This window comes from Ovis canadensis, chromosome 18 (genome assembly GCF_042477335.2).
Source record: "Ovis canadensis isolate MfBH-ARS-UI-01 breed Bighorn chromosome 18, ARS-UI_OviCan_v2, whole genome shotgun sequence".
NCBI lineage: Eukaryota > Metazoa > Chordata > Mammalia > Artiodactyla > Bovidae > Ovis > Ovis canadensis.
Window position 1 is genome coordinate 68,367,068 of NC_091262.1, and position 26,794 is coordinate 68,393,861.

Here is a 26,794-nt window from a genome sequence, read left to right on the forward strand (position 1 = left end):
CCTGCCACTGCAGGGGACGTGGGTTCTGTCCCTGTGTCGGGAAGATGCCCTGGAGGAGGAAATGGTAACCCACTCCAGTGTTCTTGCATGGAAAATCCATGGGCAGAGGAGCCTAAAGGTCTCCATGGTGTTGCAAAGAGTTGGAGACGACTGAGTGCACGCGTGCGCACACATGCGCGCGCAGTGAATATTCATACACTTCGTCTGTATTCACCAGTTGTCATGTTGCCATATGTGCTTTGTATCTGCTGAACCATTTGAAAATAAGTGCAAGTATCTTGACATTTCATCCTAAAGGTTTCTGTATATAACTCCTAAGAATGACATTCTCATTTGTAACCATCATACCATTATCACACCCCGGAATACCGGTAGTAATAGCCTCTATTTATATTTCTCCAGTTGTCCCCAAAATGTGTTTTATACTATTTTGTCTTCCAGGATCCAATCAAAATTCCCATGGTTAATATGTCTTTTACATAGAATTACATGCCCATCTGTGTGTTTTTTCATGACATTGACTTATTTTTGAAGAATCTTAATCTATCGTACTGTTTCTTTATGTTACATTCAAGATAAACAGTTTTAGCAAAAATACAACCTTGTGAACATCACATTCCATCACTTGGTTAAGGTGTGGTAACCATACCACTCTGTTGCAAAGGTTTATTTTCCTCTTTATAGTTAGCATACGATCTGTAAGATACTCCGTGACACTAGGAATACCTCAACAACCTTCCACCCCTGTTCTTAACATCCACTAATGGTCCTTACCTGTATCATTTATTACATTGGGGACTACAAAAAAGGGTAACTTTTTTGAAAAGTCTAACATTCCTTCTGTATTTGTTACCTGGCATTCTTTTTTATTGTATGTTTAATAATTAAATACATGAGTATTCCTTTTGACGCTAAAATTGTCTCAATTTGATTTGACCGGTGGCTGGCTCCTGTGTCCTGTAACATGACTCTTAAGTCTTTGAACACTTCCTTAACTTAAACATAGTATGATGCCCAGGGTTACTTTGTATTTTCTTGCTCCAGACCTGGAACCAGTGTTTTTTCCAAGAGCCCAAGAAATGCTTTTTAAATTAGAAAGTGGCATTTTAAAACCAAAGTCAGGGTATTGACGTGCTCAGTGGTATTGCTTATCATTGTGGATTGACTTTTTCAGTGGATAGAACCTAGGAATACCTTTTTTTTTTTTCAAACAAACTCATATTGATAACCTCCAATGCAAATCCAGCACCTCAAGACTCTTTCTCATATTCCTTTAGTCCATGTTTGTATTTCCTTTCTCACAATTTAACCCTGGTCCCTAATATCAGTTCAGTTCACCTGCTCAGTCGTGTCCAACTCTTTTCGACCCCATGCACTGCAGCATGCCAGGCCTCCCTGTCCATCAACAACTCCTGGAGTTTACTCAAACTCACGTCCATTGAGTCGGTGATGCCATCCAACCACCTCATCCTCTGTCGTCCCCTTCTCGTTCCGCCTTGAATCTTTCCCAACATCAGGGTCTTTTCCATTGAGTCAGTTTGTCACATCAGGTGGCCAAAGTATTGGAGTTACAGCTTCTGGTCTCTAATATCAGTTACATTTATTCATATTCATATACAAAACATAATTACTACACCAGTAACACAACAGCTGACTACCTACTAAAGCTCAATATTTCTTTGTACTTGTTTGTTTCTATGCTTAGAATTATCCTACACTCATGTGGTCAAACTTTTCTTAATTTGTTTGTAGGTGGTTCAAATGACATGATAAAAGATGAATAGTAATTTGCTTAGTGTGGATGTGTCCTGATGCATTTCAGACTGAAGAAATAATTAATGTTCAGAGATACTAAATTATAAAAGGATTTACCAAATTAATAAGAAATGGTGTATTTCTGCACAGCTGAACCTGTTTGGTGGAAAGTAGCAGAAGATGAAACTAGAAATGTAGGCAAGGGCCAGGTATGGAGATCGTTTTTGTAAATGAGTTCGTGCCTTTTGCAGTATGGAGGTGAACAGTGTTCCCCCTCATTCTTTTTAATTCTAAAGTTATTTTTAAAGTAATTTTCCTGTTTACATAATTTAGTCATATGGTTTTTCTCATGTATTTTAAACCACCTGGGGGTGAATGATTTTCTGTAAGCATTGATTTTAACACTGCTTGTTATTTGTCAAATCTAAAATGTTAGTGTAGGAAGTTCTGTGGCAGTCCAGTGGTTAGAACTCAGTACTTCCACTGCCCTGGCCCAGGTTCAGTCCCTGGTCAGGGAACTAAGATCCCACAAGCCATGCAGCACAGCCTAAAAAAAAGAGAAATGTTAGTATATTAAGATTCTGGTGCTGGCCAAAGTGCCAAGAATCTGAAAATAGTACATTTCTGAAATTCTAGTGTAGACATATATTGCTTTTGAAAGAAGTGATAGTCAAATTAAAAATTATCCCAGAAATTAAGCTATACAGTTGTCCCTCAGTATTTTAGGGAGGTTGGTGTCTGGACCCTGGAGCATACCAAATCTGTAGATGTTAAAGTCCCTTATATAAAATGGCATGTTTCTAGGTGCCTAGAACCTCCTCCTGTACACCTTAAGTCATTTCAAGATTACTTATAATATTTCATACAATGTCAATGCTATGTAAATAGCTGCATAAATACAGTGTAAATGCTATGTATTGCCAAAGAATGGAAAATTGAAGTTTTGCATTTGGGAACTTTCTAGAATTTTTTTAATATATTTTCAATCCACAGTTGAATTTGTGGGTGCAGAACCCATCAATTTGGAGGATTGACTGTACTTTCTTGCTCAGAAATGGTCTGTAGAAGAATTATTGATACATTGGAAATTATCATAATGAATGACAGGGATTAAATACCTAAATATTTTTATGTGTACAGTTTTAAAAAGTACATGTATATTTTTAAAGTAATAGGGCAGTACTATATTTTAGAGCAGGTTTAGGTTCACAACAAAATTGAAAGTACAGAGAGTTTCCTTAAAGCCCCTTTCCACACCCACACATGTAACCTCCTTCACTAACACCATCTCTCCTAAAGTGGTGCATTTGTTACAACTGATGAACCTGCATTGACCATTAGGATTTACTTTTGGTATTGTACATTCTATGGGTTTAGACAAATATATCCATGACCCATATCCATTGTTGTAGTATCACACAAAATAATTTCACTGCCCTAAAATTCTCTGTGCTCCTTCTATTCATCCCTCCTTCCTAACTCTTCGCAAACACTGGTCTTCTGCTGTCTGCATAGTTTTGCCTTTTCCAGAATGACGTGACCCCTGTTCTGATTTGTACTGACTCTTGCCCAGGCTCAATTTTAACATTTGCAGTCTATTGTTAAAATGTTATTTCTCTTGTCCACATAGAGCAAGTTAATGACATAGATGCTTCTATAAAAACTCATGAATGTTTCAGTTACATACTCCTATAGCTCATTTTGAAGATAAATAGATTAGTTTGCTTAGAGGGATTATTTTGTATTACAGTGGTAGGAAAAAGGAGAGGTTAAAAAAGCAGGCCCTTGCTAGACTGGAGACCCGTGAATGCCTGATTAAAGAGTTTAGTCTATTATTTTGACAGTGATTTGAGACTACAGGGGTTGTTTGGTTTTGGTTTTTTCCTTCTCTTCTTGTTTTTAAGCAGTATTTTAGGAAAGCTAATCACAACAGCAGCAATGTCTAAGTTGTGTGGATTTTCTTTCTTTTTTTTTTTTTTTTGAGAAGATGGAGACTGGAGACTTGGAAGATCAGTTAGTACATTTATTGGGCTACTTTACGTGTGCACTGTTGAGTTTCATTAGAATTAGCAGGGTATCAGGTAAGAGGTATTTCAAAGGATTTAGTGGCCCAAGTGTTGGAGGAAAGGAAGAGAAAGAGAAAGAGGGATAACTCAGATTTGATTGAAGTGACAAAAATGCATAGTAAATCCATGAATAAGAAAGACCCAACAAGGGAAAATGAGTTTTAGATTGTGGAAGAACACTTGGTTGAATTTGTTGAAGACCACTATTCAAGAGACAAAGAAAGAACTAGGATGTAGAACTTGGAAGTTACACATTGAGACGTAATTTGTTGAAACTGTGAGATTTGAGGAGTTCTCAGAACAAGAGCATAGTGCTTAAGACTCAGTCTCAGCATACAGCCCCATTTAGGGAATAGCAGTAGGAGATAGAACCAAACAAGGCAAAGAGAAAGAGTCCCTAAGAGTTGGAAGAGAATCAAGGAAGAACAAAGGTTTTAGAAGTGAAGTAAAAAGAGAGTTTCAGGAAGCACATCATTGCTATTAAAGGCAGGAGAGATTTTTGAGAATGAAATCAGAAAAAACATGATTTATTCTTACATATCAGCTAGCTACTTGTAAAATAATTTTTGAAGATACTTTTCTCATAATTTTATCTTTCTTAATTTCCTCCTAATAATTCATCTGATTATTAAAAGTTGTATGTGCTTGTTATAGAAAATTTGGAAAACATAGAAAGGCACAAAGAGAAAATATAAGATTTTCAGCAGTCTCACTACTGAGAAAAACATTCAGTGAACATTTTGTTACCTCGTCTTCAAGTGTCATTTCAGTTTGTGTATACTAATGACGTTATTTTTTCCATACACCAAAGTCTCTCTCTTTCACTTTATCATGAATTTTTTTCCTTTGACATCAAATAATCTATAGTAGTATCTTTAATGGCTGTTTCATGTTAGATTATATAATATCAGTTGGTTTAGTTGTTCTTACTTTTGAGTATTTATACGTTTTAATTTTGTTTCCACCATTTAGTTGACTATTTTTCTGCCCCAGCATATACTGTGATAATCAGATTCTTGTGGTGTTCTAACTTTGCATCTCTTTCTGTGCTTTTAGGGCTCTTCTAATGGGTTAGTGGGGTCCAGTAGTCAGCCATCACTACCTGGCCACCATGTTAGCTATTATTTTTCTTAACAGATTTCTCTACAATGAGTTAAGAGTCACGGTAACCTAGACTGAAAAGTAAGGAGCAAACTTGCTTCACTTGTATGTAGTTATTAGGTTCTATATCTTTTTAAAGGTAGAAAGTTTGGTTACTGAAAAGTCAGTGAGACATGGAAAAAAGTGGTTTTAGAGACTAAATTTATGAGTTTGTGAGATGAACTGATAAAATATTTATTAATACAAGCAGTAAACATTTATTAAGCATCTTTTTGATCACCCACTAAGTGTGAAGCCAGGTTCAAGGTTATAGATTACTCTTAAAAGCACTGCCTCACATTTTTTTCCTCTTTTGGTATTTAGCCCATGTGAACCATGTCTTCTTTTTCTTCAGTAATGGTAAGCACTGTGTTGATAATGACTGTTGTTGTTTTTTTATATAACAGTACTAACAGTGCTGTATCTGCAATCAGTATCCACAAATATCTAAGTAAGAAAATAGAATCTCAGGGTTTGAGGGTAAAAGAAAAGACCAAGCAAGATGTTGTAGGATGTAGCAGGATGAGTTATCACTATGTTTTATTTTTAAATAGGAACCACCTCATTTAAAAGTAGCAAAGAGCCACTGGTGACTTCACCATGCCTACTCTGTACTGTGGTAGATCTTAGATTTGCAAGGAATATATGATTTGATCTCTCTAATCATAGTTGAGAATCAAACTGAGAAGGAAAGGCAAGGAATTAGTGTCATTATATACTGAATGAATCAAGAACATGGGTATATAGAGAGGTTAGCTTTGGAACAGAGGCAGAAGTCTTTTTTCTTCTGGAACTGGAGGAAAAAAATTAAAGGAAGATAACTTAGAATTCAGAAAGATTTTGAGACAGCAGATTTTTTTTTTTAACCAAAAGAATGGAGCTCTGGACATTGAAGACAATGACCTCTGGAATAGTGCTTATCAAATTTTAATGTCCATAAAGATTCCCTCAGGATCTTCTAAAGTACAGATTCTGGTTCAGTTTGTCTGGAGAGGGGTTCTGAGACTACATATCTAGTAAGCTTCTAGTTGTTGCTGATGCTGCTGATTTGTGAGTCACATTGTAAGGGCAGGGCTCTAATATTAGGCTTCCATAATCTGGTAAATGAAGAGCCAAGCTGAGAATGGAAAATAGAGAATCAGACATTTGAAGAATGTGGGAAAGATTTAGAATACTTAATGTGACAAATTTAAAGGTAATAGAAAATCCCAAATCACTAAGTTGCAGTAATGTATTTGGTGTGAACTTAATCCTAAAAATTGAAATTTCCTTGGATAGTACGTTATTTCCAGCAAGTAGTTTTTGTTTTTTATTTTTTTTTAATTGAAGGATAATGGCTTTACAGAATTTTGTTGTTTTCTTTCAGACCTCAGCATGAGTCAGCCATAGGCACATATATCTCTCCTCCCTCTTGAACCTCCCTCCCTGTTCTTTAAAAAATATGATTGGAGTATCTAAAAGAGAAAAACCCTTAGTTTTAAAACATGTCAAAATCATGAACAATCCTGAAAATATATATAATATCAGTGCAGATGTTAATTTGTTTCCAATAAGTAGTCATTATTTTTCTTCTAAAAATTTTATCAAGATGTCTGAAGTATTTGAAAAACTTTTTTCTGTTTATTTATTTATGTTGTTGTTGTTATTGACTGCACCACATGGCTTGCAAGATCTTAGTTCCCTGACCAGGGATTGAACCTTGGGCCAGGGCAGTGAAAGCTCTGAGTGCTAAACACTGGGCTACCAGGGAATTCCTGAAAAACTTACTTTTAGTACTTGTCAAAATTAAGAGCAATCCAAAAGCATATCTATTCTCAGGTCTATTTAAAAACTTAAAAGTAATTTTAAAATAAGTTTTGAAAACTAAACCTTAAAAAAGAATATTAAATAAGATAATGTATACATTATATTGATTTTATGGTCTTAAACCATAGCACTTATCATGATAAATGGAGAAAACATATGCATTTCCTTGGGTACCTACTTTTATTTCCCTATAACTTTTTAACCTAAGGCAGTGTCAGTTATATATATTAAATATAACCTCACCCAAAGATACCAACTTTTGTTTCCTCACAGACAAAAAACTGAAATTCATGTAACCAAGAGCTATCTTTTTATTCTTTCTGTGACTATATATGTCCTTTTTATAATGGTTTAAGTGACAGAAATAAACATGTATTTGTCATCATCCAGAGGCTTTTGTATATCCTTTAACCTGTTTGTTTGACAGTTATCCAGTAATGTATAACAGACAAGGATAAATTAAAAGCATATTTAACACAGGGAACTATATTTACTATCCTGTGATAAACCATAATGGAAAAGAATATGAAAAAGAATACATACATATAATCAAGTCACTTTGCTATACAGCAGAAATTAATACAATATTGTAAATCAACTATCAATTTAGTTCAGTTGCTGAGTTGTGTCTGACTCTGTGACCCCCTGGGCTCCAGCATGCCAGGCGTCCCTGTCCATCACCAACTCCTGGAGCTTGCTCAGACTCATGTCCATCGAGTCAGTGATGCCATCCAACCATCTCATCTGTTGTCCCCTTCTCCTCCTGCCTTCAGTCTTTCCCAGGATCAGGGTCTTTTCCAATGAGTCAGTTCTCCACATCAGGTAACCAAAGTATTGGAGTTTCAGCTTCAGCTTCAGTCCTTCCAATGACTCTTCAGTACTGATTTCCTTTAGGATTGACTGGGTTGATCTCCTTGCAGTCCAAGGGACTCTCAAGAGTCTTCTCCAGCACCACAGTTCAAAAGCATCAATTCTTCGGCACTCAGATTGCTTTATGGGCCAACTCTCACATCCATACATAACCACTGGAAAAACCATAGCTTTGACTATACGAACCTATCAACTATGTTTGATAGTTTAATTTTTTCATTCAATTTTATATTAGTCTAAAATCTTAATTAAGAGTCTGGAAATTATAAATAATATAAATTTATGGCATTATAAAAATTGATCCCTGTTAATAAAGATATTATCTATTATGAAATTTAATTGAACATGTGATTTTGCAATTTTATAATTTGAAAAGGAGTAATGTTAAGGTATCCAATCAGTGAAACCAGTAGAGGAAATTAGGAAATTTAAGTTAATTAGGTGTTTCCTGAGAGGATAAGTTCAAATTTGCTAAACAATTATACTATTATTTTTACACTGTGATAAAATGTGGGCAAAGACAAATAGCTGCCTTCTACTGAGTCTGATTTGTCCGAAGAGCCATCTTAGGTAGAATTTTTATGTGAGCTTTTTCTGTACAAGTACATGCCATGTATTAAAAACTTCTAAGTTTATGAACATTTTTTTCCTTGTTCTTTAACCTAGTAACCGAGGTCATTAATTAAACTCTCAGTCTATGCTTTCCCTTGAATGTGCAAAAGTAGGAGACAAAACTTGTTATATTTGGTATCACAACTGTGCTTTCTTAAAGTTTGCATAGAAAATGATTTGAAAAAACATACAAAGATATTTCAGAAGGTGATTCTGGAGGTAATTGGAATAAACTTTTCTAATGGCTGTCATTAAGAGGCAAGGTTGAAGTTCAAGTAAAACCAGAAAGAACCAGTAGAAAATGAAGGTCCAAAAACTGGAGGCTGGAGATTAAGATAAATTTAGTATGAGCTCAATAAAGGCAGGAGTGTAGGTGGTTTCTGAGAGAGTTAGCTATTAAAAGGTGTTACCCTGATAATTTGCTACTATCTATACCAAGGTAGAATTAAAACTATTTTTGTGATGTCCTTAACACTCCTTGCCAAAAGCTGAACTAAGATGTGTTAGGTCAAAGAAATGTTTTTATGAAAAATATGTTAGGAGTCAAGTCCAAAGGTTAAGAGTTACTAAATAGCGAGATTAAAGTAGTAGATAAGTGTGTGAATTTCAAATCATTGTTAATATTAAATGTGAAACTCACCTTTTATAACACTTTCATTTCCTACAAGGAATTAAATGAATTAAATTTTAAGACATTGACTTCAAACACTGAAAACTCAGTTCTATTTTTCTAAGAGTCATAAGATCCTCTAAACAGACTGCTTCATATTTTGTAAATTTAGCTCACAACTTTTGCAAACTATATGTGTACTTTCCCCTTTTATGCTAACTCATTCCTTTTCCCTTGTTTATTGTTTAGTCCCATCAAAGCTTATCCTGATGATAATAATTTACCTACTTTTGAGAAAGACCATAAAGGACCTCTCATGTTAATAATAATTGGTATGTCCTACAGTCTGCTTTCAAATATTTGCAGATTTTTCTACAGCAGAATGTAATCCTGACTGACTACTTCTAAACTTTGGAAAATGCCACACTAGCAGATATATTCTCCACTCCTACTACCACCCACTTTATCTGTACCCTCATTACCACTATCACGAGTTGTATTCACTGTCATACATTCTAATATTCTGTTCTCTAAGTAGAACAGTTTGGTGGAGAGTTTAGTGGAGAATAGATATATTATTTGTATGGCTACAGCCCTTTACTGTTCACCTGAAACTATCGCAACATTGTTAATTGGCTATACTCCAATATAAAAAGTTTTTTTAAAAAGAGATCAATTACAGAGTAAATCTAATGTAAACGCATTCCATACTGGAGAATTATTTCTGGACTATTTGTGATATTAACTGGGTTAGTATATTTTCTTTTAATGTATCTAATCAAAAGTTGACTGTAATTGGTTTCATTTTTATTCCATTGTGTCCTTTTCATGGGCTTCCCTGGTGGCTCAGCTGGTAAAGAATCCGCCTGCAATGCAGGAGACCTGAGTTCCATCCCTGGGTTGGGAGGCTCCCTCCTTTTCATATTGACTACTATAAAATCAGTCATTGTTGTTGTTTAGTCACTAAGTCATGTCTGACTCTTTGCAATCCTGGCGGACTATAGCCTGCCAGGCTTCTCTGTCCATGGGATTTCCCAAGCTGGGATACTGGAGTGGGTTACCATTTCCTTCTCCGGGGGATCTTCCCAAACCAGAGATTGAACCCGTGTCTCCTACACTGCAGGTGGATTCTTTACCACTGTGCTCCCAGGAAAGCCTATAATCAGTCTCAGAAATTATAATATTGATTTTGAGGAAAGTAAAATCAGACCTTTTTCTGCTGAAGCATTCATTACTTCTCACTGGTATTTTGGGGGTTAATTTTTGAACGACTTGATAGTTTTCTCACAAAATTTGATGAGGAATAACAAGTTACTTGATATCTATTTGATAATCTTAATCTTATAATAGTCAAATAGTTAAGAAGTTTTCAAGTAGATGTATCTGTAATTTTATTGTATTTCATTGCTATTTGACACTTGACAAAGTTTCCTAAGGATACCTGAGAAGAATTACAGCTCACTGCATGTGTAGATTTGATTGTGTCCTTAGCTCCAAATAAATATAAGGACAGTAAATATAATTTCTTGTCTGTTCACTCAGTTTTTAAAATATTCTGTAGCCATGATCAGTGTGAAATGATCCAGAACAATCGAGGCCATTATTGGTGAAGGATTCTTAACCCTTGAATCATGCTTTTACGTAGTTCTTTAAGTATGATTAGGTTGAGTTTCAAAATTCTATTCTGGCACTCTTGTACCTTACAGATCAAACTGGGTATGTGGAAAAGGAATTGGAAATTATAAAGTACTAGGCATATATAAAGTATTATGTTTCTGATTTTAACTGAAAGATCTCTCATAAAAATCTCCTAAGGGAACCATGATATAGATTATATTTACATTTGGGCTGCAGATTATGAATAGTAAATTTGCCTCAGTAAGAAGAGTAAAGTGGGATGCTTGCTGGTTCAGTGACCTTCAACTGGCATTTATTGTCCACTGCTCAGAGATGGCATAGTGTGACAGGCCATGCTGCTGAATCAGAAATGGTCTTTCCTTTATTCAAGTCATCATTTCACTCTTTTTGTCATTTGCATTCTTTCCTTCCTAGCTGCCAGTTGTGTACTCTAGGAAGGTAAGGTACAGAAAACGTTTAGGGTAAGGTTTAAGAAATGGAAAAAAAATTAGCATTTATATCATGGCACGAAAAAATACTGCTAGTGTACCGTACTATATGTGGATGTTTATTTGTATCATTGTATATTTGATACATTTATTAATTTTTTCTTTTAACCTGAATTTCATAATTAGGTCTAAATTATTCCATCATATTCATTACCAAGTAGACTTAACTACATTTGCTAATTTGTTATTCTGTTTTTATAGTTTTCAGCATATGATTTCATTCCATCTCCAAAATTAAAGCCATCTCAAGGAATGCCAGTCAACGATGATTTATGTTTTAGCAGAAAAAGAGCGTCAAGAACCGTATTTCAGAATAGTCGGGAATGTAACCCAGATTCTCTTCCTATATGTGCTGCTGGTAAGTGAAAGTTGCAGGTACTGAACATGTTGAACTAAGTTGAAGATTTCTCTAATCTTCATAGTTCATTCAGAACCTCTTAGAATTTATAATCTGGTAGACAGTTCAAATTCAATAATATTTGTTAAAGACCTGATAAGAATGGACAGTTTGACGCAATTGTCTCAAAAGATCCGGGAAGGGTTTCTCACTGAAATCTTTTTTTTTTATGTAAGCGATATTTGCTTCATCAACAAGCCATGTTTACTGAGTATGTCCTGTGTACAGATATGTTTCTAAGTATGTGCAGATGCTTTTCTAAGTACTGGGTATATTTGTTGTTGTCCATGGACTGAAGCCCGCCAGGCTCCTCTGTCCATAGGATTTCCTAGGCAAGAATACTGGAATAGTTTGCCATTTCCTTTTCCAGGGTATCTTCCCAACCCAGGGATTGAACCTGTGTCCATGCTTGGCAGGCAGATTCTTTACCACTGAACCACCATGGAAGCCTGGGGATATAGCAGTCAACAAAATAGGGAAAACTTTCTGCCTAATTGATCTTACATTCTAGTTGGGGCAAAGCAAACATTAAATAAATGCAAAACAGAGTAAATTAAATGGTGATAAATGCTATGGAAAAAAAAAGCGAAGAAGAGGAATATAGAGGAGGGCCTATTTTAAATAGTGTGATGAAAGAAGGCCATATTGAGAAGGGAATATTTGGAGCAAACCACATAGATACCATGAGAGAACAGCAGATGATTCCAAGAAGAGGGAACAGTGAGTGCAGAGTACAGGACATATTTGAGAAAGATCAAAGAAGCTAGTAAATCTGGAATGAAAAGAGTAAGGGAAAGAAGCATAGAAAATTAAATTGAAGAGAATAATATGGGTTCCTATTTAAGGCCTAATAAACTATTGAATGGGCTTCAAAATATTGAAGAATATTTTGAGGAAAGAAGTAACATCAATTGGCTTGCTTTCCAGACTTGGGGGATGTTACATTTGAAATAGATCAATGCAGTCAAGGGAGAAAACATGGAGTCTGTTGTGTTCCATGCTGGAGTCAATGGAGGTTTTGACCAGTGCAGCAGTGATTATAGCGAAAAGTGATTGCATCCTGATTATAAGTCAAAGATACAGTTACTATGATTTGCTGATGGGTTGTGTAGGAGTATGAGAGGGAAGTTGAAAGAGCTCTAAGGTTTTTTTGGCCAGAACAACTGGGAAGATGTTTAGTTGCCTAAAGTCAGTGTTATAGAAAGTAAATATTATATTATTCTGAGGACATTGTCCCGTCATGGGTCTTATCAGTTAGAAAAATCATCAAAGAGGAGATAACACTTGACTGCATCTTTTTGGGATATATGTATGATTCTAGATGTTAAGGGGAGGTGTGAGGAGAGCAAAGGCTCACATTAGGAATGGGCTTGAGATTTCTGACAGCAGTGTAAAGGCAAGATTCATTTTAGATGGTCAAAGAGAAATTGGAATGTGGGGAACCCTTGTGTTCTAGATTCAAAAATTTGAGCTGGTACTTGTAAGCTATAGGGAGCTAATGGAGACTTGTTTCATTAAAGAACAAAGCAACTAGGGTGACAAGGTTTACAGATTGAATAGAAATGATTAGTGAGAAAAATATGATGATGACATAAAATAGAAAAAAGGGGAATAGAAAAAGATTTCTAGACTTAGCACCCAGGTAATTAGAAAAATGGTAATGTGTTGACAAAGGAAATCATTTAGCAGTGGAAAGTGGAGTATGAGATAAAGATTGAGTTTGTCTTTTACTTAAGATCCAAGTGATACCAGTTATTGAAATTTATTGGCTATGACACAATGTTTAGAAAACGTTGTTACCCTAGGAGAATTTATAGATCTTTATGCAATAAAATTCCTTAATATTTTCATATAAAAATGAGGTCTTACAGTGATTGTGTAGTTGAACGTTTATTTGATAGAGAAAAAGAAATGCAAGAATATATCCAGTTAAGTTTGAAGCATTGCTTGGGATTTTTATAAAGCCTGTGTTTTTTTGTATCATCTAGAATTTCTTACCTAACTGTATAGATTTTAAATAGAGAATAAGACAGCATGTAACTTAATGTTAGGTTGAATGATATAAATTATAAATACTATAGCGATTCAAGAAAGGAAGAGATCATAAGTATCGAAGTGGTTTATGATAACTCCAATAAAGAGGTTGAACTTGAGCTGAATTTTAGAGAAGAGAAGGGTTTGTGGGAGGGTTTGTGGTTGGTAGTGAAGCAAGATTTAGGGAGAAAGTATAACCAGAGTATTTAATTCAGGTCAGTTGCTCAGTCATGTCCAACTCTTTGTAACTGCATGAACTGCAGCACGCCAGGCTTCCGCTTCCCAGTCCATCACCAACTCCCAGAGCTTGCTCAAACTCATGTCCATCGAATCGGTGATACCATCCAACCGTCTCATCCTCTGCCATCCCCTTCTCCTTCTGCCTTAAATCTTTCCAGCATCAGGGTCTTTTCCAATGAGTCAGGTCTTCGGATCAGGTAGCCAAAGTTTCAGCTTCAGCATCAGTCCTTCCAATGAATATTCAGGACTGATTTCCTTTAGGATTGACTGGTTGGATCTCCTTGCAGTCCAAGGGACTCTCAAGAGTCTTCTCCAACACCACAGTTCAAAAGCATCAATTCTTCGGTGCTCAGCTTTCTTTATAGTCCAACTCTCACTTAACCAGAGTATAGAGTTAAGAATTAACTTAGCAGACATCCAGTTCATGCTGAATAAAGGGGCTTGAAATCATAGAATTATAAACATGAGAATTTTAGAACTGCATACAAGGAATTTTATAGAGAATTAACTAAACATCAGCGAGGTCAATATCACCTTTTTTCAATTCAGACTTATTCCCCTGCCCGGGAATAACCTTAACGAGTTCCAGGTGGGAGGGAAGGGATCTGGAAAATATACCTGGGTAAGCTTGGAAAGTACGTGAATATGTGTTACATGTTAGGAAAGAAAGAAAGAGTCTCACAGTAGACCTTTTTGAGTAGAGTGTAAATTTACTACAAATCCTGGGAAGAAGGAAATCAAGGTCCAGAGAAACCTTCCATGGTGAGAGAGGGGAACATATAGGAAGAAACTGCCTTTGTATATATTTTTCAACATATTTTTCTTTTCTCTGTACCTGACTAGTCCGTCTTGTGTCCTTTAACCCCTGTCACTAATCAGATCTGCCAATAGCAAATCTGATTGCAGGCAAATCTTTATTGCCTGCCTGGCTTAATGTACATATACTTTTGTATTTATTCCCACACAAAGGACACCAACATTTGTGAAATTAGTTGTGTTCATGAAGTAAACTTTTGATTTTATGTTTTTCTTCTCCTTCCAAAGGGACTAGTGGGACTCATCAGACAAATCTCTCTGGGAAATGCGGACACCTTGGATTTTCACAGATATGTGGTAAAACTGGCAGTGTGGATTCTGACTTACAGTACCTGGGGACAACTAACAGTCATCAAGATAAAGGTTTAAATTCCAACTTTATTTGAATACAAATGATTTATAAATATTTTGTGGGGTTTCCAAATCTAATATATTATTTTATATAATTATACTTACTACAGAAAGGGATGTTTTATTTTTAATAATAATTTTAATCAAATTTTTCATAACTGTTAAACTGAAATATTAGGTTTAGTACTCTTGATATAAATATGACTAATTAGAAACTCATCGTAGAGATGAACATTTTCATAACAAGTAATTGAAAATAAAATTATCCCATAAGGAGTACTGTGGTAGCAGAAGACAGTTGTTTTTTTTTTTAATTTATTTATTTTTATTGGCAGCTAAGTACTTTACAAGATTATAGTGGTTTTTGCCATACATTGACATGAATCAGCCATGGGTGTACATGTGTTCCCCATCCTGAACCACCCCCCCACCTCCCTCCTCATCCCATCCCATCCCTCAGGATCCTCCTAGTGCACCAGCCCTGAGCACCCTGTCTCAGGTATCAAATCTGGACTGGCGATCTGTTTCACATATGATAATATACATGTTTCAGTGCTATTCTCTCAGATCATCCCACCCTCTCCCTCTCCCACAGAGTCCAAAAGACTGTTCTATACAACGGTGTCTCTTTTGCTGTCTCACATATAGGGTTATCATTACCATCTTTCTAAATTCCATATATATGCGTCCATAACAGTTTTCAATTTTAAATCTATTTAGAATTTATTATGTCTCCTATTAGGACCCAAGATATTTTAGATATCTTACATATTCATAAGAGAGAACAAGATGGAGAGTTTGAGGCTGGCTGTCAGACATATGAATTTTGGATTTGAAGGCATGTCTTCTATTTCTATGCTAGTTAATAGCTATAACAGTTATTACTTAGAAGTAGGATAAAATCAGAAATTTTGGAGATATTTTGTTGTTGTATCTCCTTTACTAAAATTTTCTGAGTAATTGGGATGTACATCTGTCATTATTTATTGATGAAAAAACAATGCTTATTTGAAATTAGTAAAGAAGATAGAGTTAATACAGCGCTTCCACTTTAGCCACCCTTTCTTCCACCCACTCCAAAGGGCCACATGACTACATAAAGTTTTTCTTTATGGTATTATTCACACTAAGATAGTTTATCTCTATTGTTTAGTTTATCTTTCTTAATGATAGAGATTTTTTTCCCCAAATCTGGGCAAGATACCTTTGAGACTGCTGATTAGTAGGAATAGAGAGGCTTCTCTGTGTTGCTTCATCTCTTCTGTTTCCATATATCCCTGAATGCTTATGTTAGCTTTGTAAACAGCCTCCACTGTCAGTGTTTAATCAGATCTTCAGAGTGTCTTTGGTTTTGGTAACCTCTCAGAATACCTATTAGATCAGCTACTAAAGGAATATTATGTTTTTCTGAAGCCAAGATTTAACTTACTAGTAGGTTGTATATGTAAATTTGTGACTACTTAAGTCTCCTATAAGGTTTAGGTAGAGGTAGAGGTCCTAAGCATGTTAGATATGAATTAAAAGTAAACAGTATATGGCATACATAGTCAAATGATACAAGCCGTACATACATACATGGCTTCCCTTGTGGCTCAGATGGTAAAGAATCTGCCTGCAATGCAGGAGACCCAGGTTCGATCCCGGGGTGGGAAAGATCCCTTGGAGAAGGAAATGGCAACCCACTTCAGTATTCTTGCCTAGAGAATTTTATGGACAGAGGAGCCTGGGGACTACAGTTCATGGGGTCACAAAGGTTAGACAAGACTGAGTGACTAACACATACACCGTCATTTATGTCTTCAGAAAAATGTTTTATTTGTTATATAAATAAGCAAGGTCTGTTGTCTTGGAAACTCTTCAAAAAGATACAAAGAAAATTGGAGGGAACCTCTAAAAAAATGACAGATTGCCTTTTTTAAAGTTGAAGTGTAGTTGATTTACAATGTTATTTAAGTTACAAGTGTACAGTGTAGTGATTCACAGTTTTTAAAGTTATATCCCATTTATAGCTATTATAAAATATTGACTATATTCTTTGTGTTGTAAAATATATCCTTGTAGCTTATTTTATATATAATAGTTTTATATCCTTTCTTATCACTTATTTTATATCCTATCTCTTATTCCCCTAACCCTATATTGCCCCTCCCCCCACCCCTCTCCCTACTTGTAATCTTAGTTTGTTCTCTATATCTGTGAGTCTGATTTTTTTTTACTATCTTCACTAGTTTGTTGTATTTTTTAAATTCATATATGTGATATATATTGTTGCTTTTCAGTCGCTGAGTGTCTGACTCTTTGCAACCTCATGGACTGCAACATGCCAGGCCCCCCGTCCTTCACTGTCTCACGGAGTTTGCTCAGATTCATGTCCATCGAGTCAGTGATGCTGTCTAACCATTTCATCCTCTGCTGCCCCTTCTCCTCCTGCCTTCAGTCTTTCCCAGCATCAGAGTCTTTTCCAATGAGTTGGCTCTACACATCCAGGTGGCCAAAGTATTGGAGCTTCAGCTTCAGCAACAGTCCTCCCAATGAATATTTAGAGTTGATTTCCTTTAGGATTAACTAGTTTGATCACCTTGCAGTCAAAGGGACTCTCAAGAGTCTTCTCCAGCACCAAAATTCAGTTCTTTGGTGCTCAGCCTTCTTGATAGTCCAGCTGTCACATCTGTACATGACTGTACTTTTGACTATATAGACCTTTGTCAGCAAAGTGATGTCTCTGTCATTTCTGCTTCAGCGCATCTGCTTCATTCTTCTGGAGCTATTAGTAATTGCCGTTTGTTCTTTCTCAGTAGCTTATTGGATACCTTCCAACCTCAAGGGCTCATCTTCCAGTGTCATATCTTTTTGCCTTTTCATATTGTTCATGGGGTTCTTGCAGCAAGAATACTGGAGTGGGTTGCCATTCTTTCCTCCAGTGGACCACTTTTTCTCAGAGCTCTTCACTATGACCATTCTGTCTTGGGTGGCTTTGGACAGCATAGCTTGTAGCTTCATTGAGTTACGCAAGCCCCTTTGCCACAACAAGGCTGTGGTCCATGAAGGGGGTAATATCAAATAGTATTTATTTTTCTGTCTGACTTACTTCAGTTAGCATAGAATAGCATCCAAGTCCATCCACGTTGAGCCAAATGGCAAACTTTTATTCTGTTTTATGGCTGAGTAGCATTCCACTGTTACTATACACCACATCTTCTTTAACAATTCATCTGTTGAAGGACACTTAGGTTGCTTCCATATCTTGGCTATTGTGAATTACGCTGCTATGGACATCGGGTTGCATGCATCCTTTTGAGTTAGTGTTGTGTTGTGTTTTTTTTTTCCCAATATATACCCAGGAATGGAATAGCTGGGTCATTTTATGGTTCTGTTTGTAGTTTTTTGAGAGACCTCTATACTGTTTTCCTCAGTGGCTGCACCAATTTACGTTCCCGCCAGCATTGTCTGAGGGTACCTTTTTCTTCACATTCCTGCCAACATTTGTTATTTGTGTACTTTTTGATGGTAGCCATTCTGACAGATGTGGGGTTTCCTGTCCTTGGTGTTTGATTTGCATTTCCTTGATGTTAGCAGAGGCTTCCGAGGAGGCTCAGTGTTAAAGAGTGCACCGGCCAATGCAGGAGGTGCAGGATATGAGGGTTCAGTCCCTGGGTCAGGTAGATCCCCTGGAGGAGGAAACGTTAACCCACTCCAGTATGCTTGCCTGGAGAACACTATAGACAGAAGAGCTCCGAGGGCTAACGTCCATAGAGTCACAAGGAGTTGGACATGACTGAAGCGACTTAGCACACAGCACAGTTTTTCATTCCATTGGTGGTTTACTTTGCTGTACAAAGCTTGGAGTCTTATTTGTTTATTTTTGCTTTTATTTCCTATATTTTAAGAGATAGATTAAAAAAAATATGCCTGTGATTTATGTCAGTGTGTTTTGTCTATGTTTTCTATTAGGAATTTTATAGTATATGGTCTTACATTTAGGTCTTCCATCCATTTTGAGTTTATATTTTGTATGTGGTATTAGAGAAATATTCTAATCTTATTCTTTTACATGTAACTGTCCAGTTTTCTTAACACTACAATCCTCCAACCTCTGTTCTTCTCTCTCAAGATTGATTTGGTTATTTGGGGTCTTCTGTGTTTCCATACAAATTAAAATTTTTTTTTATTCTGGTTCTGTGAAAAATGCCATTGGTCTATTGATAGGGATTGCCCTGAATCTATAGATTACCTTGGGTAGTGTGGTCATTTTAACAATCTTAATTCTTCCTATCTATCTAAGAACACAGTATATCTTTCCCTCTATTTGTGTCATCTTTAATTTCTTTCATCATTGTCTGATCATTTTACAAGCATGGTTCTTTTTCCTCCTTAGAAAAGTTTATTTTTAGGTATTTTTTTCTCTTTGATGCGATAGTAAATGGGATTGTTGCCTTTTTTTTTTCTCTCTCTCTCTCTCTGATAGTTTTGTTTTATTTTTGACTGTGCCACACGACTTGTGTAATCTTAGTTCCCCAACGGGGGATTGAACCCAGACCCTTGACATTGAAAGCACAGAGTCCTAACCACTGAACTTCCAGGGAATTCCCTGATAGTTTGTTGTTATTGTATAGAATTACAATAGATTTCTGTATATTTTGTATCCTGCAACTGTACTGAATTCATTGATGATTACTAGTAGTTTTCTGGTAGTGTCTCTAGGGTTTTCTATATGTAGTATCATGTCATCTGCAAACAGTGACAGTTTTACTTCTCCCATTCCAATTTGGATTCCTTTTATTTCTTTTCCTTCTCTGATTGCTGTGGCTAAGACTTCAAATACTGTGTTGAATAAAAGTGGTGAGAGTATGTATCTATGTCTTGTTCCTAATCTTAGAGGAAATGTGTTCAGCTTTTGACCACTGAGTATGGTGTTAGCTGTGTGTTTGTTATACGTGGCCTTCATTAGGTTCAGGTATGTCTCCCCTGTGACCACTTTCTGGAGAGGTTTTATTGTACATGCATGTTGAGTTTTATTGAGAGCTTTTTCTGCATCTGTTGATATGATCGTATGATTTTTATTCTTTAATTTATTAATGTGGTATACATCACAATGATTTATAGATACTGAAAAATTCTTGCATCTCTGGCATAAATGCACTTGATCATGGTGTAGGAACCTTTTAATGTATTGTTGGACTTGGTTTGCTAGTGTTTTGTTGAGGATTTTTACATCTATGTTCATCAGTGATATTGGCCTGCAGTTTTCTTTTTTGTGTGATGTTTTTCCCTGGATATATCAGAGTGCTGTGGTCCTCATACAATGAATATGGAAGTGTTCCTTCCTCTGTAATTTTTTTTTTAAATAGTTTGAGAAGGATAGGTGATTGGTAAAATTCACCTGTGAAAGTCATCTGGTCCTCGACTTTTGTTTGTTGGGAGTTTTAAAATTACTGATTCTATTTCATTACCAGTAATTGGTCTGTTCATATTTTCTGTTTTTCTCCTGTTTCAGTCTTGGAAGGTGTAGTTTTCTAAGCAGATAAAACATGGTGTAATATAGTGGTTTAGAGCACAGGATTGGAGCCAGGGAGCCTGAGTTCGATAATTTCCTTAGTATGTGATTTTTAGCAATTTACTCTGTCCTTTTTTTTAATCCATAAAATAGGAATGGTACCTACCCCACAGAATTGTTGTGAAGATTAAATTAGTTAATACGTAAAAAATACTTGGAACACCCCCTGACACATGAATATTAGCTCGATAAAGATTAGTTCTCATCATTGCCATCATAGTTTTCATCATTAACATTATTATCATTTTTGGATTATCTATATAAAAAATCCAGAAGGATATACAGAAAACTATTAAAATAATAAATGATTTAGCAAGGTTGCTATATATAAAAGCCAAATGGAAAGGTGAGTAAAGTTCCCAGATACCAGGAATATGCAGAAAGTGATTTTTAAGAAAGACATTACAGTATCAACAAAATTTGTTAAGTATATGGAGGCCTAACAAAAGACATTCATTATGAAAACTAAAATACTTTTTTGAGAGACATAAAAACAGGCCTGAATAAATTAAAGAGGTCGTGCATTTTTTTGGTATGATCCTATATTTTTAAACAAGGAAACTCAATTTCATTTCTATCAAAATCTCAACAGGATCTTTAATGGAGCATGGCAAGCTAACCCCGAAATTCATATGAAAGAACAGAGGACCAAGGATGACCTAGATAATTCTAAAGAGGATCAGAATGGAAGGAGATAGGATGATGACTGTAGCTAACACTGCTGTGTGGCATATATAGAAGTTGTTACAAGAATACATTCTAAGAGTTCTCATCACAAGGAGAAAGTTCTTTTTCCTTTTTTCTTTTCTTTTTATCTATGTCAGAAGATGTTAGCTGAACCTATCTTATTAATCATTTCACCATACATATACATTTCACTCTCTATATACACTGAAGCTGAAGCTTCGATACTTTGGCCACTTAATGGAAAGAGCTGATTCATTGGAAGACATCCTGATGCTGGGAAAGATTGAGGGCAGGAGGAGAAGGGAGTGACAAAGGATGACATGGTTGGATGGCATCATCGACTCAATGGACATGAGTTTGAGCAAACTCCCAAGAGACTGTGAAGGACAGAAAAGCCTGGCACACTGTAGCCCACGGGTTGCAAAGAGTCGGAGATCACTTACAGACTAAACAACTACTATATATATATCAAACCATCGTGGCGTATGCCTTAAACTCATACAGTAATGTACGTCAGCCATCTCTCAAAGCTGGAAAAAAGAATGGAAGGAGACTTATCAGTGTGAGGATAAATACAACATTGTGGTACTACTGTAGAAACAGAAAAAACGGTTAATGGAACCCATAAGAAGCACCTAAGAATAGACTCAAATATACATATGGGAGATTTATAGATGAAAGGGAAAGAATGGATGGTTCAAAAAGTGGCACTGGGAGAATTACACTATCTCTATAGAAGAAAGTTAAATTAGGTTTTTACCTGCAAAAGTATGGATGCCAGATAGGATTAAAAACCTGAATGTGAAAAGCAAAAAAACTTAAAACTCTTAGAAGATGTATATAAATAAATAATATTCTCTTTTGTCTTATTACAGTTTGTGCTAGCCTGTGTTTCAGTAGTAAGACACAGCAAACATTTGGCAGTCAAACAGAGCGTTCTTCATCATACTCTGGTCCAAATTCAAGTTCAGGAGCTGTCCTTCTTCCATCCTGTCCTCTCTCGTCACCTCGAACTAGTCCAAAGCACACGTCTCTTACTGTGTCTCCAAAGAAGTCTCAAGATAATTCCGTTAATTTCTCAAGTTCCTGGCCTCTTAAAAGCTTTGAAGGGCTTTCAAAGCCAAGTCCACAAAAAAAGCTTGTCAGCCAAAAATCGTCTGATCCTACAGGTATATATGATGGTAAAAATTAATACTTTGTTCAAATATTTGTATGTTTGAATAATTATTTGAAGTTAGGGTTGTCAGATCTTTAAAAGTAAATTGCATTTTATTTCTCTGAATTAGTAAATATTTGGCAAAATATTAATGGAATGTTCAATAGATCAAATGTGTAATATAAAATTCAGTTAAAATTGTCATTTCTTTTTTTTTCTTGTATTGCCACTTCAGAATCCTTTTGTAGAACTAAATAATAGTGCTTTTTAATGGACATGAATATGAACAGTCTGAGAGCCTACTAACAAGTTTTAGCTTTACAAATATAAAATATCGTTCATATATTTACCTCAGTGTCTAGTATTTATCCAACACTTATTGAATGTTACTATCAAAATTATTTTGATGGGTTTTCTACTGTTTGTTGGGCTTCCCAGGTGGCTCAGTGGTAAAGACTGCCTGTAAGTGCAGGAGACACAAGCGATGCATGTTCAGGAGGATCTCCTGGAGTAGGAAAATGGCAACCCACTCCAGGATTCTTGCCTAGAAAATTCCATGGACAGAGGAGCCTGACAGGCTATAGTCCATGGTGTTACAAAGCTTCAAACATGACTGAGCAACTGAGCACAGACACACTGCTGTTTGTTCTCAGCTAAAATATCCTTAACAATAGCCCACGCCAAAATCATAATAATGGCATATATGTTTATTCAAGACAGATTCAGTTTCAGAAAGTCTGTGAAAGGTGAGTCCCATGTCCCAAATGCTTCACTAACCCTAGCCCCTAAGGTCAAATATTTCACCTTTAAACTGCCCCACAGCACGAATGTTCCAGTTTATAACCATAACGTCGGTTTATTGCATAGTCAGCCGACTTTATTACTTTCTTTTAGCATTGAGTCTTCATTTTCTTCTGTTAATTTTTTTCTGTATTTGTCTTTCCTCCAAAATCAGATACTGTATTGAAAGCTGAAATATTGTTTAACTTGTTCTCCTTAGTGCCCAATATTACTGCTTTGCACATAGTAGTCATTCAAGTGTGTTTACATCAAATGTTGCTTAGATCAAGCCAGATCATTAATGTTCCTAGGTTACTGTGGACTTTACAAATATTAATCATGGTGATATGTATGAAGGTAGACATTTCAGGAAGTTCCCTGGCAGTCCTGTGATTAGAACTGTGAGCTTTCACTGCTGAGAGCCTGGATTCAATCCCTGTTTGGGGACCTAAGATCCTACAAGCTGAGCAGCATGGCCAAAAAAAAAAATTCACTTGGTATATAATATTTGTATTTCATATGAAAGGATTCTGGGTGGTCCATTTTTGTTATTTTTGTTAGGGAACAATGTTTTTTTAAATCTCAAGTAGCAATCTTTATTTCCAATATAATATAGTGTGCTTTTTAATTTAAAAACAACTAATCCTAAACACTTGTGATTTTAATGCTAACTTGTTTGCCAACTTGAAGTTGAAAAAAGAAGTAATGTGTCTTTTCCATGCAGGAGAAAATTCTCAAGAGAAACCTCCTCAAGTTCAACTTACTCCTGCTTTGGTGAGATCACCATCTTCCCGACGAGGCTTAAATGGGACCAAACCTGTACCTCCCATACCACGGGGAATCAGCCTTTTGCCTGATAAAGCTGATCTAAGCATAGTGGGACCCAAAAAGAAAGAGCCTGATGACATTTGGAAGAGTGAAAAAGATAATCTTACAGTTGATCTTTCAGATTTAAATATCAGGGATAAAGATTTGGATCAAGAAGAGGTTAGAATCAAATACTTTCAATAATTTCTAAATGCTTGTAGTTTATAATAGTTTTCATTTAAGGAAAAATCAAGTACTTTGAATCTCATAACATCTTGTCTTACTTGTAAAAATATTTTATGTGTTTGCAGTAGAAAACATGGAAACTATAGTGAACTATTAGGAAGAAAATTTATCACACTAAATTACACTACCCCGAATTATCATTAACACACTGATGTTTTTCCTTCCAATATTTTTTCTGTGCATATATTATTCCTTTTAAAATCAAAAATACAAATAATATAGCAATACACCTATGTACTAAGCCCCCCAAAATGAACAATTTATCATATTTTTCCTACTTTTTAAATAAATGAAACATAATGTAGTTCCCTCCCCAATCCAGTTTCTCTTTCCTCTTCACCAGAGACAACCACTATTACCATTAATTTGTGTTTTATGTATTTCTGTACTTTTTATGTTAATATATATAGTAATATTTGATGCATTTATTTATAGTGTACTCGTATACATTACAATGTATATAATATATAATTTATATAATATATGGAATATAGTATCAATGTATATATTGTAATATATAGTATATGTAATGTATGAGCTTCCCAGGTGGCACTAGTGGTAAAGAACCCACCTGTCAACACGGGACATAAGAGACGCAGGTTCAGTCCCTGGGTCAGAAAGACCGCTTGGAATAGGGCACAGCAACCCATTCCAGTATTTTTGCCTGGAGAATCCCATGGACAGAGGAGCCTGCTGGGCTACAGTCCATAGGGTCACAAAGAGTCATACACAACTGAAGTGACTTAGCACACATACACGTATAGCTGTAATACAGAAATTTAGCACACACACATTCATATAATTGATTTTGGCTTATTCCTCATCTTTTGCTATTGTAAACAATGCTGCAGTAAACATTCTTGAGCATATCCCTTGTGCATACATACAAGTTTATCTTTATGGAATTGAGATCATATTTTATATTCATCTTTGAATCCTAGATAACTCCATTTATACTATAAAAATGTATTGCCAGCATGATAACTATGCATATTAATTATGCCAGAGAAGGAATGTGGCTGCTATATTACTTTGGATTCAGAGCACTGTTTCCACAGATGCTTCCTTTTTATCATTTCAGTTTGTCTGATGTCAGGTTTAAAAGTGTTTTACATTAAATATGTAAACTGTAACACCCAGTGATGATATGTGATGGTCTTATTATGGTCTTAGTTTAGCGCATCTTTAAGACCTGAGGCATCAGTACTAATAGTTGACTAAAAAAAAAATTAATGCATATTTATTTACAAAGCTAACATTAAGCCTGTGTAAAACTGACTTATACAGAACCAAAATTGGTTCGTAATAGATTGTTCATTCCAGCTTCTAATTGCTTGTTAAGTTTTTCCTTGTTTTTTTTCTTTTTGCTTTTGTTTTTCCAGTTATATTCCAATGGTACTAGAAATGAAATTTATTTATAGAAAAGAAACTTATAGAAGAGGTACTTTTTAAAATTATTTTATTTTAATTGAAGAATAATTACAACATTGTGATGGTTTTAAAAAGACACTTTCCTATGTAGCTAATAAATTTCATCTGGTCCTATATATTTTTATATTACTTTTTATGATAACTTAAAAATAATCCTTTTAGTGGGTAGTTGAAGAGGTAATTTCTTTTTTATGATTAGTACATATAAACAGATACTACTATTTTTAAATATTCAACCTTCTAAGGACTTACTAGGGAAGTGGCCATACTTAATCAAAATGTAAGCAAAACATAATTTGTATATATTTCTGAGTTCCTTAATTTGTTCAAGGTTCTGTTCCCAAGCTTAATATATATGTAATGAAGATTTCTACTCTGCATTTTTATAAATACTTTTCTTCAGAAGTTACATATATTGATCTATTATTCTCTGAACACTAGCAAGCTTGATGTAAACTTCAGATTTAGAAAGCTGATTACTTTTTTGCTAACCTTCTCATAGAACTGTTAAATAGCCACATCAACACACTGTTGACCTAAGATGACTTCAGCTGGGCTGTCTACCATCTGGTTCAATCATTCACTTTATGAACTGAATTTTTACAGTGTATTAGTCATTATACCCAGTGCTAAAAATAGCAGGATGAATAATATCTTGAGATCCTTCCTCTTAAGGAACTTTTAGCCTAGGAGGTTGTTTATAAATACCTAAGTACTAAAGTCTGTATTTATACTATATATAGATATGTTAACATCCATCTTGTTAGTGTTAGAGTGAAGAGTAGCTAGCTCGGTTTAGTTATTAGAGTTTTAAATCTAAGGATAACTTTTATTTGTATAATTATTTTGTAAAGTTTTTTTTTTTCCTTAGATGCAGAGCTCTCTTAGGTCCCTTCGTAATAGCGCAGCTAAGAAAAGAGCAAAACTGAGTGGCAGTACTTCTGATCTTGAAAGCCCAGATTCCGCCATGAAGCTTGACTTGACTGTGGATTCCCCATCGCGATCTTCCTCTCCAAATATCAGTTCCTACAGTGAAAGTGGAGTTTACAGCCAAGAATCCTTGACTTCTTCTCTGTCGACAACTCCCCAGGGGAAGAGAATAATGTATTTTATTTTTTGATGTGTTAAATGAATTTTAATCTATAATTTTTAGCCTGAAGCTCTATTATCATATTTTTTTAAAAACTTTGAAATTATTTAATTACTAGTTTTTAAAACATTGAAGTACAATTAAAAGAAAACAGGAAAGTTTACAGATATTACCTTGCTTAGCCTTAGTTTGTGGTGTGGGAGGAGAGACAGAACACAAT

At 35.4% G+C, this 26,794-nt stretch overlaps 1 protein-coding gene across 3 annotated transcripts in view; it reads left to right on the forward strand.

The window, feature by feature from the left end:
• The window catches only part of TOGARAM1 (TOG array regulator of axonemal microtubules 1), a 76,047-nt gene that overhangs the window by 2,908 nt on the left and 46,345 nt on the right, over window positions 1-26,794 (forward strand). For all 3 annotated transcript variants that reach the window (XM_069558790.1, XM_069558791.1, XM_069558792.1), the window contains exons 2-6: window positions 11,187-11,343; window positions 14,701-14,835; window positions 21,940-22,233; window positions 23,725-23,987; window positions 26,356-26,588. In XM_069558790.1, coding sequence (XP_069414891.1) covers window positions 11,187-11,343; window positions 14,701-14,835; window positions 21,940-22,233; window positions 23,725-23,987; window positions 26,356-26,588 — 1,082 coding nt within the window. The remainder of the gene's footprint in view (window positions 1-11,186; window positions 11,344-14,700; window positions 14,836-21,939; window positions 22,234-23,724; window positions 23,988-26,355; window positions 26,589-26,794) is intronic.